The sequence below is a fragment of the Plectropomus leopardus genome, chromosome 3 (assembly GCF_026936395.1).
Source record: "Plectropomus leopardus strain MGB_pleo_1.0 chromosome 3, ASM2693639v1, whole genome shotgun sequence".
Taxonomy (NCBI): Eukaryota; Metazoa; Chordata; class Actinopteri; order Perciformes; family Serranidae; genus Plectropomus; species Plectropomus leopardus.
In genome coordinates, this window is record NC_142178.1 from 16,257,300 (window position 1) to 16,275,543 (window position 18,244).

Below are 18,244 nucleotides of genomic sequence, written 5' to 3' on the forward strand. Positions count from 1 at the left end.
AGTCATGTTTATGCGAGTAGTTACATTCACATAAATTATTAATCATTTATTATTTATTAAATAATTACTTATTATTTATTTATATATTAATTATTACATGTTTTGGAGAATCAAATATTCCAAAACAAATTTCCTGTTTAAAATTATATTTTTATGACTCATATTATTTAATTTGTGGCTGTTTGTGCCTTCAAGGTTTGCAGCACCAGCATCCTCAACAGTTACTACAAGATATAAAGGCTGTGAGCCCATTTCATCAAAGCCATTTGTGAGCACTGCTCACAGCGGTGGCAGAGGCATTACTACTTTTACTTCACAGAAATGACTGTCATTACTACAGAGAAATGACTGGCAGGTTTTACAGGGCACTTGCACACCCACGCAACCCTGGTATTTGTGTTGATTAGTAAAACGTGTCAAAATGAAGCAAGAGAAAATGATCTCTTAATGAAATCAGCTTGCAGGTTGTAAACTTGATGAAACCAACATCAGAACTTGTGTTACTTTTGTAATGAAATGTGGGAGACAAGTATCACATTATTTTTAATAATGAATGCAAGCATAGTCAATAAAAAGATAACTGTTTATCAGAAATATTCTATAGATGAAAGTAAATGCATGCAGGTTATTATTAAAATGTGAATCTGCAATACAGTATATTCAGAGTTTTTCTAGTATTTGAACCACATTTTACTATAATACAGTTGAGCACAACAACACTACAAAGTGATCAAATGTGCAAATTAAATCAAAACACAAATTACTTAAGTAATAATATTAGCTATTGTATTGCACTGTATTACATCACATAGGTTTTTTCTTTGTGTTTGGACTCTCAGTGTCTGATGTGTCTTTAGGATTTACTCGCTCACAGCAGCAGCAGTAAAAGCAGAAAAGGAATAAAACTCTACCAAAACCTGAACACACACAGTAGGCCTACATATAAGGTATAAATAGCATACACTTAGCTTGTCACAGATGGAAACTGGATAATGAAGATCATTGTTCCACCCATGGAGAAACTACAATTAGATCCTCTTACAGGTGTAGGTGGAGTTTATTAAAGATTTTTTACATATCCTTCGGCGAAATTCACAACCTACCCAGCAGCATATAATTAAGCCCCAAGGTTGCCAGCTGCAAACTGTGTACATTAATGCATCAATTCCTCTTAATAAATCATTTTATATACATTATTGTGAAATTGCCTTTATGCATGATTTAGCATTTAAAGTATATTTATTTTATTAATACTTATTTACTTTTTTAGACCCAGAACATGATGGAGGAATTATATATCTCATCTTGCCTGATAATGCCTCGGGGTCCCCCAGGAGGAGCTGGAAAGCATTGCGTGGGAGAGGGATGTCTGGAATACTCTACTCAGCCTACTTCCCCCGCAACCCGGCCTTGGATAAGCGGAAGAAAATGGATGGATGGGTGGGTAAAACTTTCTTTGAATTTTAAACAGGTGTAATCACTGGGAGAGAAGAAAAAAGAGAAAAAGATTATCCACACTGTTGTGCACCTCATCTCTGTTTTCAGTCATATAACACCTCCTTTTAGCTAAAGCCGTCTTCTTCTTGTGACCCTGTCCTGGTTTCTGTTACTTTCATCATCCCATCAAATTCTCTGTCCTTCAGCCTTTGACAACAACTTACCTTCCTCTCTGCGACATGCATCCATCTCTCTCACCCTCTTCAGACCCTCCCCGCATTCTCTACTCATCCAGTCTCTCCTTTCTTTCCCCTCCTCTCCCCCTCTCTTCCTGTAGCCCTATAATAACACAGACAGAGGCCTCAGTAAGTGCTGTTTTCCTGGCCGGGCTGCAGGACCCTCCCCATAACCAAACAGGAGCCAAGCTCATTTTACCTTCACCCAGCCCAGACTGGACCAGACCAGGCCAGGCAAATACAAAATAATACATTTCTTATGTCATGAAGTGGTTCTGCAGGGCAGCTCCACTGGTCTGCAAAGGTCAGCTGAAAAATACAAATCAGTCCAATATCCACTGGATTCACTGTTTTATATAAATGGCCTTAGACCAGAATGAATACATGTAGAGGCTAGATGGCAAAAATCCATACCCTGGTACTACAAAGAATATGTTTCTCAGTATTTATCAAAATATGGTGAAAATATACACATTTCAAATTTAAATTTAATATTCAAACATCAATAACGCTGATTTTGGCCATGCTGGCGGTGTGTCTCTAGGGATGGAAATATCAGTCAGTCAGGTGGTCTACCACTTTGGTCCCCACTGAAATATGTCAACAACTATTGGGTGGACTTTTGTTACATTTTGTCATCCCCAGAGGATGAATCTGGTCTTTTAGAGGGTAGAAGGTAGAGTAATTAGTCATTTTTTAAACTAAGTTTAAAAAACAAAATTACATGTGTCCTTGATCCTGCTACATTTTTGGAGTTGAAGGATGAGTTGATTAAAAACAGCAGCTGCTATGAAAATTCCATCCGGTTGCTTGTTGCTGCTGGTGGCATCATTCTGTTCCTGCAGTGCATTTTTTTTCAATTTGCATCTGAGTCTTGTGTCCTGTGGGCTCTGAACAAGGTCCACCCATCGAGTGCAACAGCTTGAGGTATAAGGAGTAAATCATGACTCTGTGAAGATACAGCTTGATCCAGGATGTTAGGGGTTAACCATGTCTCTGTGAAGATGTGCACAGAGCAGTCTCTGAATTCCCGTTGCTGAGTGAGCCTCAATCGCATCTCATCCACTGTGACCGGACATTAGCCAGAAGAAGACTTGGTAGAGGAACAGCTCTCGGTACAAGTCGGGTCAGCCTCACCCTGATGCCGGCTCTCCTTCTTCTCTTTTACTGCACTTTCAGTTTCGTTTCTCCCCTCTGGTCTGATTGGCCACTCAGCTTATGCCGCCAGTGGGGATCCTCTTGTGGTCTGCTATATTCAGTCCAAACCCCCACACAACTTTTCCCGATGTTGATAAATGACCCTCTATTGTAGAAAAGTCGAGCTTCAGCAGAAGGGGCCACGGAGTCGAAAAAATAGAAAAATATAGCAAAAACGTAGCAAGGATTTGAGGAGTTACGGACTGCTGCATCTACATGTGCTGCTGTCATCATAGCAACATATGAGTTTCACATCTGTGGTTTTGAGTGAAGTGAACTGACAACATGGGATGGATTACATGATGTGATAAAATTTGGTCCACATATATGTATTCCCCTTTCAGAGTTCAAATAACTTTGGTCCTTTCACTTTTCATGTAGCACCATCATGAAGTCGACATTTCAATTTGTCCCATACTTTGGGGTTTGAGTAAATACTTGCAAAACTACTTTCATTTCAGTTCAACAAGGAGAGATACATTCTGAGTGAAAAGTATAGTTATGTGTGTGAATAAGTATGAGAAATGTGAATAGTCTTTTCGTGATTCCACCCCATCACGATGTCATATATTTACGGGGGGTTGTGAAGCCATGGTAGAATAGGGAACCCCCCCTGGAGTCTATGCACTAGTGATGGTGTTGGTGATGCGATAAAGAGGTTGTTCAGGATCTGGGTATGAAGAGGAGTGGGCTTTTGATGAGCTCGCCCTGGTTTCAATGGGATACAATGACTGGAGTTAAATGGGATTGAGTAGGGCACTGCCATTCTGCCAAAAATGACAGCAGAGAGCAGCAGAGAGGAGAACAGATTTCAATTTTAACAGTAGCAACATGATTAACTCATTGAGATTATGGCAAAGTTTGTTTGGTTAACTGGAAGAGTGAATGCCCATAATGAGCTTACTGGAGAGAATTGTGTATGAATGAAGCTTAGAAAAAGTCTTTCTGATTGAACTAACTCCTAAAACTTAACTCTATGGGTTTCTGTTACAAATCCCCAGAAGTAGGCTATGTGTACCAGATCACTACCACTAGTTCTCTGACAAATTGTCTTTTGCTTGATTTCCTAGACTCTGACTCATCACCTGCTTCTTGCCTGGCTGAGTTTGTCATCTCTGTTTGCCTACACTGCTTTTGACCTCTGCCTTTTTACCAGAATTAACATTTTGAACTCTTAGCTTGCTGTCTTGAATTGTACTTGTAGGTTTCTGTCTGTTCTGTGCCAGCCAGCGACAGAAGTTTTAATATAATTTCCTAGAAAAGAGCTGATATGTATCTGTAAATTCATAAGGATGTTCCTGGAAAGACAACATTATTTGCAGGTAGATATATGGGAAATTGAGACAGTTTTTAATCGCTACACTTTCACTTAATTAGTCTCTTAGTCAGCACACAGCAGGTTAGATGAACATTCAGGAGCATACAGTTCAACATATAGAGAGTTAAGTGTTTAAAAATCACTTAATGATAAATGAATATTTATTTCACCTGTAAATACAGAACTTATTTTAAAAGATCATCTGAAAATTAACTATAGCTTTGATGCATAACATAACTGCTACAGCCACAACTAAATCCCTCTCCTCGCGAAAACCCCTCATTTCTAGCTCTCTTTCCTCAAGTAGGATGTTTCGTCCCCAGCATTTGGTTGACTCCTTCTTAGAAAATGTGAATTTTCCTCTATTCTTCTCTATTATGAATTTTCTTGTAAGTGGAGAGACGTTCTATCTTTCTCCTCCAATCAATGGGTGCAGCACAGACCCCAAGACTATAAATGCCTGGCCAGCTGCAGTGTTTGGGCAGCTGGAAACCTTCTGCCTGGCAGTGTGTCTCTCGTCATTGTCCGTAGTAACATTATTCATAAAGATATTGGTAAGTGGTAACTTGTATTCGGTGGATTTACATTCATTCTGAGGCATTAGAGTAACATTTTGTCGGACTGAGCTAAGGTATTACTTTAAAAAACTGATCACACACACAGGTTTTCTTTTGTTAGATCCACAAGGTACAGGGTTGAGTTGTATTTTGCTGTCAAAAAGCCATTAAGGAAAGACAGGTTTTTTATTTCCACTTTTGATTTCAATAGATAAGTTTAGCTTTTGTTTTAAATTTCTTTTCTTTAATAAATAACTTTACAACCCAATCTCACCATATGGCATTTAAGTAACACGGGTTTACAGTTGTTAATTTACTAAAAACCTCTGGTTTTATGTTGCTTCCCTTTTCCTTCATCAGCTGGGTTGTAACTATAACCAACTTAACACATGAAATTTTTTCTTCATAACTTTTACCAAATTACCTATTTCCTTCTGAAAAACGTATCATGAAATTACCTGTAAAATTAAGTGTTAGCTTCACAGCCAACCAGTCAGCCTCAGCTGAATTTTGTGTTTATGCATGCACACTAAACTACTGCTAGATGGTGAGTGTGTACCTGGATAGTACATTAATATATGAATTATTAAAAATAGAAGCTACTGTTAAATAGCAGCCTGTTAGCATTGTTACTATTAGCATGTTTGCATGCTAAATGTAGCCTAAATACAGCCCCAGAAAGCAACTAACAAGGCTGCACCTATAGCTGCTTTCATTCGCAGTAAATTGTACAGAATTACATAAATAATATATATTTTTTGTAAAATAATGATATGTTTGCAGAACACCACATTATTTGATTAAACAAAAGTGAATGACCTGAAAATAATAGAAATCTCCGTGGTGGCTCATTGATCTATGATCTAACACCCTCAGATTTCTTCTGTGCTTCCCTGTGATGATAGTCATTTTGTGCGTATGTATAAAGTGGGCGCGTGAACCCTGTGTGACTCCAACTGTAATTATGGGTCATGCAATTCAATTTGACATGGATTGTCTCGACCTTTGTGTAATCCTCCCTTCTTGTCCCGGTTCATTATAAAAGCACAAGAAAGCTCCCTGTATAAACTGGCTTTGTGTATTTGTGGGAGGCACTTCAACTCTGCATAGGGTTCAGGAGCTATGGCTCATGATAAGATGTGCCCTCTAGAGTGTCCTATGAGTGGAAAAAACTGTGCCCTAACATGTCCTTAAAATTGATATAAAAATGATGCAATGCCTTATAGGCCACCCTACATGCTAGAAAACCTTCTAACCTTTTATTTTTTATGCCTCTGCGTCTCAGACAGCCTGAGTCCGATTTATTTGGCCTAAAACATCAAGTCCATCTGCGTGTCCCTTCAAACATGTCTGGCTTCTCAAGTATGAATTCTGCAATAAACTGCTGCCAATGAGGACAAGAGAGCACAGGAGTTATAGTGATGCTTTTTTTTTTTTGTCTTTGCACGGAGCAGCAGATGCCTGCAGGGATGAAGTATGGGCTCTGGCCAAGTCAAATACCCAGGAAACACCTCCAACGCGTGCCCTGCACTGCTTCAGGAAATACTACAGAGAGAGAAGGGAGGGTGGAAATGTCAAAGTTTTACAACTGTCATTTCACAGTCAACCCACAGGAGAGTGGAGTCATTTCTGTACTTCACATCTCTGTGGTTGAAGGTGGCAATATCAGCAGCAGTCATATCATCGCCTTCAAGTGAAGGAATACAGAGCAGCTGCGTCATATTGACCTCTTACTTCCACCTGAAAAATTCACAGATTTTTTGTTCTTTGAAATCAGCATTTATTTATACTTAGAAGAGGTTGAGGTTAGTGGGTGCAACTTTCATCAGATATGCAGCTCCTCCTCTGCAGAGATAATGATGCACAGACACACCTGCACATACTGATAGCTCATGCCGCTTTTGTAAAATTGAAACTTGGTTGTTGTGCCAGTAATGCATCTGTAGATTTGGTTGAAATTGAATCTCTTTGGTTTGAATTGAATTATGAAAGATTCTGTGCGGGGCGCTCAGTAGCTCACCTGGTTGAGCGGGCACCCATTGTACAAAGACTATGTCCTTGCTGCAGCAGCAGTAGGTTTAATTCTAACACACAGCCCTTTGCTGCATGTCATCACCTCTCCTAAAATAATCTTTAAAAAGAAAGATTTAACTTTGCTTGGCTCAACCTCGTGCTAAGCATTTTAAATACAGCAACACGCCCAGAGACATACTTTCTAATAAACATCAAGAGAGATATGCCTGAAGTACCTCCATCACCTCTACAGCACTTCTGAGGACAGTGAAGTGAGAAAAGAAAAAAAAGATACCGTACTGTAGAAAAGAGGACAAATAAAATAAAACTGACAATGTAAAACCTTTAGATACTGTACCATTAGAACCACGGGCAGATTATTTAACAATGACAATTCCAACGTGATCGCACTGTGAATATTTTTTAGAGATATTCACAGTGAGATCATGTTGGAATTTATCACCTTTTTATGGCTTCAAGCGAGCTAACCATAGAAAATGTTGTTTTTGAATTATTGTGTACATGTTATTCCAAATGAGCATAATCAGTCAACCACTGTATTTTTTTGCTAAACAATCATTAAAGTCTCATGAAAGCTATTTTTTGGAAATCCTATATTGTGTATGCGCGTCAGCATGAGCAGGTGATAGGCATGAAACATGCGCGTAGTATGCAAAAAAAATAGAATAAAACACTGCATGTGGAATAAAACTATCCCCAGAGGGATTTTATTATGAAGTTTTTTGCCTATGCAGTGAGTCAATACATTGATGTATAAAATATTTTTGTTCCGCCATTTATTTCACGAAGGGGATATATCAAAATCATGAATAAAACGTAGTTGTGTTTTGTTCAAACTTGAGTAGGGGTACTGATTCTGAAAATCTAAAGCTGTTTGTACACTTGTACCAGTCACGCTGCTCTAAATACTTTAGAACTGGTTCAAAACGCAACAGCAAGACTACTGACCAGGACGAGCCGTTGGTCCCACATAACACCTGTTCTTGCATCCCTCCACTGTCTTCCTGTAAAATTCAGAATGAACTAAAAGATCCTGTCGATAATATACAAGGCACTGCTCGACCTCGACCCCAGTTATATAGCTGATCTCCTTGTTCCTTATTCTGCCTCTCGACCACACCGATCCTCAAATCTTGTCCTCTTATACATCCCATGCTCCAACCGCAAAACAAAAAGTGATCGTGCATTTGCTGTTTTAGCCTCAGGAACAGTCCTCCCCAGTCCATCAGATTTGCGGAGTCCTTAAAATGTTTTAAGTGTCTACTAAAAACCTGCCTTTATAGTCAAGCCTTCCTATAGCAACTCCATGTGTTCTGTTTTTATTCTTTGTTTTGGTCTTGTCTGTCCCTCATTGTACTGTACTCTAAATTGTAATTTATTGAAACTTGATTCATTCACTCACTTTAAGTGTGTGTATGTGTGTAAAGCGCTTTGTAACTGCATGTTTTTAAAAGTGCTATATAAATAAGGTCTTACTTACTTTTGCTGATGTGTTTCTGTACTAACTGTGTCTCCCTTTCTCCACCTTCTTTATTTCAGGCAGGCGATCTATTAATTGTGGGAACATTACAAGAGGTCCACAGCCAGACAGGGGCCCAGGGTATGTCCCCTTTTCTGGCGCCTGCACTGACCTGAGAAAGACATATGCAGGTTTATAAGGAAACATCACGATTTCCCATTTGAGCCTGCAGCAAAACACTCCGTCTATATTATGTTGCTAGAATTTGTTTTATTTTACAGACAATTATTTCTCATGCTCTGTAATCAGTGTTGGTTGATTTGGATGGGGGCGCTGTAATTTTTTATGAATGAATAAATTGAACTTTGCACCTTGAGCAAGGTTGGATTATTAATTGGGCAAAGCACTAAAACTATACTGAGGCCATATACGCTTTGGGTAATATAAAGGTTAATATTCATTCAATTTATGTGGGTCCTAAATTGGTTTGTAATTAAATGCTAATTTGGCTGGGGACACGTGGTTACCACAAGCCCTCATGTGAAATGTCAGCTGAAATGTCAAAGGGCCCTTTGCATTATTGTATTTGTCTGAGCAGGTTTGTGACATATTTATATGCCACATATTTCAAAATAAATTTAGGATTAATTAGGAGAGCTCTCCAGTTTTGACCCAAAGTACCCTTATATCTCGACTACAAATAGCAATATTTCCAACTTGACAGTGATGTCAAATGCAAGGAGATCCATTGCTACAACCTAACCCACTACCTGGGTAAGTCATAACAGTAATAGTGAAGTATTAAAAATTACACAATAACAAAAAAATACACATAACACATACACAAAACTAATACACCAATTCCTACCATGGTCTAAACACGCTCACCTTTACCTGTCAGTGGGTCCAAAAAACAAGTCTGCTGTTTCAGAAAGTAACCAGTCAAAAATCCCTCCTGCTGTGCATCGAAGACTTTTTGACTGCTGTGATAGCTCACAGAGGCAGCTGTGTCGATCTCCTTTCTCTGACATTTTCTATTTATTCATTCAATCATTTTATTTGTTTATTCATTTATTTGACTGTATTGCAGTATCTTCTCAATGTCACATGGCAGATAGAGTATTCTTTGGGGACAGACCTTACTGTTTTTTCCTGCCAACTCCCTTGGCATGCTGAGAGAAGGATAGGTAGAAACTTGTGTTCACTTGTCATTGGGGTTAGCTGTAACACTTTTAAAAGGTTAGGGTTAGGGGTTAAAGCATTACTGGCATAGTAAACAAGAGAGATGCAAAAAAGATTAGTAGATGTAGAAGACATCTTTTAAAAAAAGGTAGGTATAAATGTCCAGTGAGCTATATTCACATTTATCGTAATTATATGCCCTATTTAAAATAATTCTACTGAATTATTATGGATTTTAAGTTATTTTTCAGGTCTCGCTTTGTATTATTTTGTTTTACTCTCTCTTTGTGTTTCTCTCTGCGTGTGTGTGTGTGTGTTAGGAGGCCTTTCATTAAGCAGGAGGACATAAAGCTTAGGCCAGGTCCTAGCGGCGGCTGAGGGAACTGAATGAAGTGGAAAGAGGAGGAGAGAGGAAGTTCTCCAAAACTTTTTTTTCCCCCTGAAAGGATTGCGGAGAAGCTCCGTTAGATTTTCAGAAGAAGGGGATCCGATCAGAAGAAAAGAGAAAACGCAGGGGAGCGATATCGCTGTCAAAAAGTTCATCCCCTCTTCCCTTTTTGTCTCCTCACATGAAAGCGCTTAAAAAGGGGACGCGTGTGTTTTGTCTTTGTCCTGCGGATTTTGTTCCTTCCCTGCCTGAGAGGACTTACACCATCAGAGGCGATGAGATGTGAGTGAGCTATGCCTTGTGGAAATGGACAGACTTTATCCAAGCGAAAACATGGCGTCTGCGTCCCGAGGTTTAGCTTCTTTTCCACTCTGCTTGTGGCGCTCTGCTGCCTGGAGGCATGGGGCTCCGGGCCGCAGGGGGACGGCGGCGGCAGAAGCTGCAGCCCGTGTCCCGTTAACTGCAGCTGCGTGCTGGCGGGGCCCCCACCGTCCTGTGTCGTCAACTGCTCCAACATCGGGCTGGAGAGGGCCCCAGCTGCGGCAGACATCCCGCAGGCCACCAGCGTGCTGTAAGTACAGTTTCTCAGCAGTCAGAGCAGGACGGAGATGTTGGCTACAGTGGAGCCTACGATGACTTAATTTAACCAGATTTTAATGGTTAGAAAAGTTAAGACCTAATCTTATGAGACGTAAAAAAAAAACCCCAGAATGGCTACATTCACTAAACTTTGATAACATGGCAAGCAAGTGGGTTACTTTTTTTGTTTACTATGTGATGACCAATAACGGGGGTCACAAGCTGGTTTACCATGTTTTTATCTTCATCACACCACTTTCCCACTTTCCCCCACTTAAATTAAAAATTAAGAGAATTATAGTTCTGGACATATTGTTTGTGCTTTTGTTTTTGTTGTCATGCGTGACGCCTGGCTCGATTTATCAGTGGACCTTTTTCATAATAGATTGATCGTTTGAGTCACTAGTGAAGCAGAATTGCCAGACATTTTGCAGGTGTCAGTGTGTATTACTGCTTTTTTTGCATTTTGTACAATTGGAAATGGGTCATATTTGTGCTTTGTTTCTCCAAATATCTGATATTTTGGGGAGTTTTTCTTTTTCCACTGGAACAGTGTAAGGACAGAGGGATGTCATCTGTTGTAAAGCCCCGTGAGGCTTATTACAATTTGTAATTTTGGACTTTATAGATGAAACTGAAATTCAAATTGAATTGAAATTGCTATATATACAGCCCTTTGGAGCACGCTTTGTGATTGGCCTACAATGAACTTTGACTTGGGTTGCATTTAGATGTGAAATGTGCTATAGAAATGAATTTTCCTTGCCTTGCCTAATGATTAATCAAGAAAATAATTGTCAGATTAGACGATAATGACAAGAATCATGTGCTGCAGCTGGAGCTGTTCATACACACTCTGACAGATGTGGCGTTTAGACTGATATGAGCTAGAAAAACTTTGCACCAGTGTGCAAACAAAAGACATAAAATTACAAAATTATACTGCAAGAAAATGATGCAACATTTTAATACAGAGAATAATAGTGATATATATAGAATAGGACTTTCTATGCTTAAAGGTCACTATTTTTTGTGTGTTGTCCAGGCTTCTATGAAGGGCCAGACAGCTAGTGACTCTCTGTGTGTGGATGTGTGTGTTATAGTGTGTGTCTCAGTTTTGTAGTTTAAACAGAGTCGGTCACCAGAGAAGTGCGCCTGGTGTTTGTGGTGCAGATCAGTCTTCAGCCTCTGGTGCTGCTGCAGCGAGAACATTCTGTTCTGTGCCGACGGAAGACATATGTTATCAATTATTTATTTCCCACTCACACTACCGTCTTTTATTTAATGTAGAGATTTACTCTATAAACCAGGCGGTTAGTCAGGGTGCATTTTTTGGAACACGCCTTCTTCAAGAGACTAAATAAGCTTATGACATTTAAATGAGTTTTTGGAAGGAAAAAAAAACCCTGGGCTTTTTCAACTGAAATTCATCAAAACTGAAGGCAGCATGCTTATTTGTCATTATTTTTGAATGGATTTAAACCCTTCCCCTTATCTGAACAGGCTTCCTAAATAGCACTTGACTTTAGAGATAGTATTTGCATAAGAGAGGAAGAGCGCTCAAGTTAATTAGAGGCAGACCCTGCTGCAGGATATGCCTCTAATCATGTCAGACTCGGCGATAATTGCATCAGTCTATTTAAACCTTCTTGATCCTACTGTACCAGCAGAAGCCATATGTGGAGGTGACTGACTGGGAACATTGCTGTCTTTACTAATTCGGCCTCATATCTGCTGCTTCCACCATATAGGCAGGAGCACTGAATTAAAATCAGATATTTTAATTAACTCTGATTTCCTGACCGTGAAAGGTAGACATTCAGCCAAGATCCAGTGGAGAACTTAATGATATTCTTTTTATAGCTGTTGCAGGCAGTTCTGCGTTACCTATCCACTCGTTATTTAAATAAAGAAAAAAGGTCATCTATTTTTACGGGGACATGTCTGGGTAATGGCCAGACTGTCAGAGGCAGAGAGAAGAGAGCACAAGACTCAAAGATATATTGTGTTTGATGTGCGGTTCCTAACTCGTCAAAATATCTCTTATGTTATTAGCTCAAGGTCCACACATTATAAATCACCACATATTAAATTTTATTTCACAGAATGTAAACAACACGTGGGCTTAGAACACAAAAAAATAAAACATATTGCAATAATAAGCACAAACAGCACTTCAAAACTGAAGCTTTGTGCCAGAAGTTCACTGTACTTCCAGATTAAGTTTGTCTTTTACAAACTTGACACATTCACGAGTCACTTGTGATCTATTCAGAATGGAGCCGCAACCCACCAGTTGCGTACTATTGTTTAATATAGTAAGTCCTCCTAAAGGGACCTTTAACACTGTCTTATTGTTTAAAACAGTTTTCCTGCTCATCAAGGCTACAGTTCATCTTTACAAGGTGCATTCAGAGCATGTCTTCCAGCAAATACTGTCACAGATGTTTTAAGTATGATATGGCCTATAACTCGAAAAGAAAGGTCTATATAAATCCCTAAATCCCGATATAAAGGTCCTGTTCTTTTGGTTTCATTTCAAAATATATGAACAGTGAGCGATAGATTAGACTGTTTTCTCTCTGTGTGGTCCCTGTGCAGTTTGTTATTGGCAGTGTTGGAGTAAACAACCTGAGGATCTGCAACTGATTCATTGTTAAGTGTCCTTTACAAATCAACTAGGAGGGATGCTGTAAATGAGTAACAAAGCGGTGCTGGTGGTAGTGTGCCTGTGTGTGTGTGTGTGTGTCTTTATGAAGCGGGGAGATGTAATGCATGAATGTCCATGCACAAGTGTGTATGTGTGCATGCCATGGCCACACAATGACCTTTTGGGTCACTCACTTGTAGACCTTTTTACACAGAGATCGCACTAAGAGCCGCTTCTAAGTCCCTTACAAAATGACGACAGCATTACTCTGCTCCAGTGTATGATTTTGGCATCCGACAGAACCGACAGATGTGTGACTGGCTTGATATTTAACAGAACATCATCAGCCTTTCATGTAACATATATAATACACATCGGCAACACTTTCTAAACAATAACAATGGAGTAACAATCATTTACCTTCCCTGTTATATTGCTGCTGATCTCGCCCTCTGCTCAAAGAGTAAGGAGCTCCTGATTCTCATTGTTTTCCCAATTTGTGGATATTTACAGCCACTTTAATTGTTTTTTTGAGTTAGCTTCTAACCGCTGTCAGCTGCTTTTCAATTCATCCACATTGGGTTTCACTCATAACAGGTTATTCTGCGTATGGTGCCGTCCTGCCGGCTGTGCTCTTTAGACAGAAACAGTTTCAGACAACTCTTACCACCCTGTTCTGTGCATTTACCATATATTAAAAAAGGTGAGGTGGTATAACAGCGCAATATTCTCATATACTCACTCAGATGGATGGTATTTTAGACTGCTGAGTGAGCCTGACGTTTTTCTCCTTTGCTCCACATAGACTCATGTGCTCCTGCTTTCACGTACAATGTCACAATCTGCATGATACTGTTGAAGGGGTGAGAGATGAAGCACATGCTGACACTGCACATTATTGATATTTCATCATTAATTAATCTGTTGATTATTCTTGCAATCAGTCATTTATGTACATTTTCAAAAAGCATCCAAAGTGACAGATTTAGATAGCTTGTTTCCAAACCCAAAGATATTCTGTTTACTATAATACACCTGGTTATAGGTACTCAATAGATTTAAGGTATCAACCAAAATAACCCAGTACCAAGTACTGTTGAAACTTCTCCAGTCAAACAATATCTGTATTTTATTATTTTTGTACAGAGATCTAGATAAAAATCAGACTTTTTATGTTTTTTCTCGTAGCCAGTCCCTGCAAGTGCAAAACCTGTGCAGTCTGTGATGAAGTTGAGCACAGTGTAGTTGATGGAGTTGGCAGTACAGCATGTCAAGATGCCACCAAAAGTATGGCTATATTACACGCCTGTGGCATCTGGTGGCAGTTAAAGCAGCTGAATGTTTCCATTCACATGATGGCTATGGAATAAAGAAGAAAAAAGGTATCAACAGAAGTACTATGTTAGTATCAGTATCACTTTAATGGTACTTGTATTGGTACTTGCATCTTCATTTTTTAGATGATACCCAGCTCTACTATCAAATGAGACAAAGATTCGATCATCATCAATTTGTTCATAATCAAAAGTCGCTGATTGATTTTTATGTGACTAGTCGACTAATTATCAGTATTGTCATACAACATAAACCCCCTTACACTCTTTCAACAATTGCTATCGCTTGACCATATTCTTACACATTTAAGCAAGCATTGCAGTTCAGTGTCAGCTTTTCAGCAACCCTTAAAATATTCCACATTATGAGTATCATTCAACATTTCAGTGACATTCACAGTAATTACACCTATTCCCACTTTTCCGGCTATTCCGAACACATCATCGTCTTCTTACTTATTTAGAGTTGCAGTGTAGCATCAGCGTTTTAACAAGCTTCAAAATATTCCACATCATTTATACATTATTGGGTTCTTTCAACATTTAAAGCAAGCCTTGCAGTATAGTGTGAGCTTTTCAACATTGAGCATTGCAGTGAAGCGTCAGCTTTTCAACTCTGAGCATTCACACCTGCAATTTCTTCAGAACTTGCATTCTCTAGTTTGTATTTAAAAACAACACAAAATAAAACAAAAAAAAAAGGTCTAGAGATTGCTTTTCCTGGGCAGGGTGGCGGATAATATCGTGAGGCATTGGTTCAGGGGTTTTATTTCTCTGACAATGCTTTATTCCAATGTGAACAGCCCCCTTTAAGGAAGCGCTTTTTACAGTAAACTAATTGAGTGGCATTTTTTGCTAGCATATGATTTTTTTGTAGTAGAAGTAGTTTGAACTACTTTCTCTAAATAGCTCTCCCTACGGTGGCTTAGCTGTAATTAAACTTCCTTCAGTCTAAAGTAGCTGGCATCTTGAAAAGCAGTTCTTTAAAAGTAGCTGGCAATTGATCCCTGGCAATTTTCCTCTGGACTGGCCTCAGTGCTACCTGCTTGACCTCTGACGTTACATAATGAACCAGTCCGCTGAAAGGTGTGGTGGCAGGTGAGGACGTCTGGTACCAGTACGTAGGCTATTGACAATTTTGGGACTATATAACCCCTAATCAGATGGGCTGCCTGCCACATCAAGTGGACTGCAGCTCGTAGGTTTGTCTTATTTGTTTTTTTTTCTATGCCTATCTAGCATTTTCCACAATTGTATGCAAGTAGGTGTGCACCTCCTTTGAGATGGGTAGTGAAAGAGGGCGTGATGCATGATAAATTTATTGTTTAATTTCCTTTATTTTTCATGCACTTTATTGACAATAACAATGGTAGTTATGTAGCCAGAGTATAATTATTTTGACTTGAAATTTGTGTAAATTTGTGTTTTTGTTCTATATTGAATGTTTCCACTGGTCATTGTAATCTCAAGGCTAGATGAGAGTCTAAATCATTTTTCTATAAGAAAAAACTATTATAAAACTACTAAGACTATTTAATCTAGGGTTATTAACATTTGATTTGACGATACTCAAAATTTTGCCCTGTGGAGTCTGGTAGTAAATATGCACATATTATTTGTGGGGCTGGAAGGCTTTTGTTTGTTTTGTTTCTGTTAAATTCACAAAGCTGTTGGCACCCACAAGCAGTGCCATTGTTTTCCTTTTAGAGAAAAGCAACAGATTTTAATCTGATAAATTGAAACACAGTAATAGAAAACTGAAGTGCATGTCAATGTCAGCCCAATGAGACAAGGCCTAGAGGCAATGCTGGATCGTTTGTCCTCTGTGCCCTTATACCTGGCATCAAATTAAAATGTTTTAGACACACCCACTAGTATTTTAACATGCTGCAGAGTGCAGTTAGAGAAAAGCATTCCCGTTACAAACCAGTCCATCTGTTCCAACCCACACACATAATAAAAATCTCTTAGCACTTCATACAGACAGTTTATGCAACTCTGAAGTCACTTCTGGGAAATGCTTGTGGACTGCTCTCGGGTTTTTTAAGTCTCTGCAGCGTTTGTTTAGTATGGAGATTGCTGTGTCACAATTTATCGTTGTGCTGTTTCTTGTCCCGGGACAGTAGTGTAAGAAAATGAATGAGAATTCGGTAAACATCTGTCTGAAAATAAAAATTTTCAAAGAACTATTAAATTCTCAGTGAAAGCCAAGGGATCAGTCAGGGGGTTTATCCTTCTGTTTATCCTTAATAAACATCCCTAAGGTGTAACAGATCAATATTTTTGGCAACACGTAGTTTATTGTATTGCTTAGTATTTTAAACTTGAATTTAATTGCTTTTACTTTCCTTTTAATGGCTTGGTCACCTTGGTCAATAGTTTAAAAAAATATTCTTTGATAAGTCATGATGTTATTTATAATAATAATAACAACTTTATTTATATAGCACATTTAAAAACAGTTGTTTACAAAGTGCTTTGACGGACAAAGCAAAGGCATGAACTCAGGGAATAATAAAAATAGACATCAACAATCAAACCAAAAAGAAAAAGCTAAAAGGCCAGAAAAAATACATACTCTAAGGTCAACAAGAATAATAATAATAAAAAGCAGATTTTTAGACGTTTTTTTTTTAGAAGGATGGGGTAGAAATAAATAGAGAAAGAGCAGTTAAATGAATAGAAAAAGAGATTTAAAAATAGAATAAAATAAAATAATAAATAAATAAGTAAATAAAGTTGACATTAAATGAAAGCAACTCTGTAAAAGTGAATTGTAAGAAGTGATTTAAAAGCCTCATCTCCTCAGGTAGGTCGTCCCAAAGTCGGGGGGCCCTAATGACAAAGGCATGGTCGACTTTAGATTTAAGCTGCAACCCTTCATATACAGTACCTTCACTAAAGCCGATAAGTCATTTCTAAGAAAAACCCAAAGCTCATGTCAGAGCTGAAATACATCCAGTACAGTCTATAGGAATTTATTTCATAAATAACATTAGAAGCCCAGAAAACTGTTCACAAAGCCACAGAGACACTCACAGGTGCAGTGTAGGTGCTGATGTAGATGATTTCTATTTCATCTATACTGAAACAATAACAAGAGGTGTGCAGTATCTGTCATCAGTCTTTGCTTTCTGTATAGCCTCAGGTTTTTAGGTTAGCTGTGCTATGTGGTCACCGTTAATGCTAACATGCTTAGAATTTGCATGGACTATACAGCATGTTAATATGCTGGCGTTTCCATTTCAGTGCTAACGTTACTTCTGTAAGGGGCTCTCTGTGTGTTAGGGTTAATTTAAGCCTTTTTTGTAATGGATCCAACAACTGGGTCCATCCAAGATGCAGTGGAGCCCAAAGAGACTTTTCCCATAACCTTACACTGGGAAAGACAAATTCAGTGGGTACTTTATTTTTTTCTCATTTCACACTGTCAGGATTTGATGCATTTATGTTAACGCTTTGAAAGTCTAGAAGAGCGGTGTGATTATATCATTTTAATTCCCATTCAAGTTTGTGGAGCGCTAAACCAGAAGATAGCTGCTTGGCTGATGTAAACGTCTTGTCCTCTGGCTCTATAAGATCCGAGTAGTTGCATACCACAGAAAACTTTTTTCGGCTGTATGTGCCACTGAAAAGGAACCTGCTTCCAACGCTTTATCCGGTTCTCTTTATAAAAGTTAGCATGCAGCCTTCAGTTATTGTAATATTTTCATTTGTACTGATATTTTCTATATGAATATTGAATAGTTTTTTTTTTCCAGTTACATTGATTGATGATGAGAAAAGGACTTAATAAATATAGTAAATGGTAGTAGAAAGCAGGTAAATAAATATGTAGGGCAGGTAACAAAGTGAAGTAGGTCCTAATGAAAA

The 18,244-nt window shown here is 38.6% G+C and overlaps 1 protein-coding gene across 1 annotated transcript in view; it reads left to right on the top strand.

Annotated features, from left to right (window-relative positions):
* pkd1a (polycystic kidney disease 1a) overlaps positions 1 to 18,244 on the top strand; it is a 162,140-nt gene that overhangs the window by 56,911 nt on the left and 86,985 nt on the right. Inside the window, exons 4-6 of the mRNA XM_042484667.2 lie at positions 1,271 to 1,440; positions 8,319 to 8,379; positions 9,741 to 10,379. Of these exons, the coding sequence (XP_042340601.2) occupies positions 10,102 to 10,379 (278 nt within the window). The 5' untranslated portion in view covers positions 1,271 to 1,440; positions 8,319 to 8,379; positions 9,741 to 10,101. The remainder of the gene's footprint in view (positions 1 to 1,270; positions 1,441 to 8,318; positions 8,380 to 9,740; positions 10,380 to 18,244) is intronic.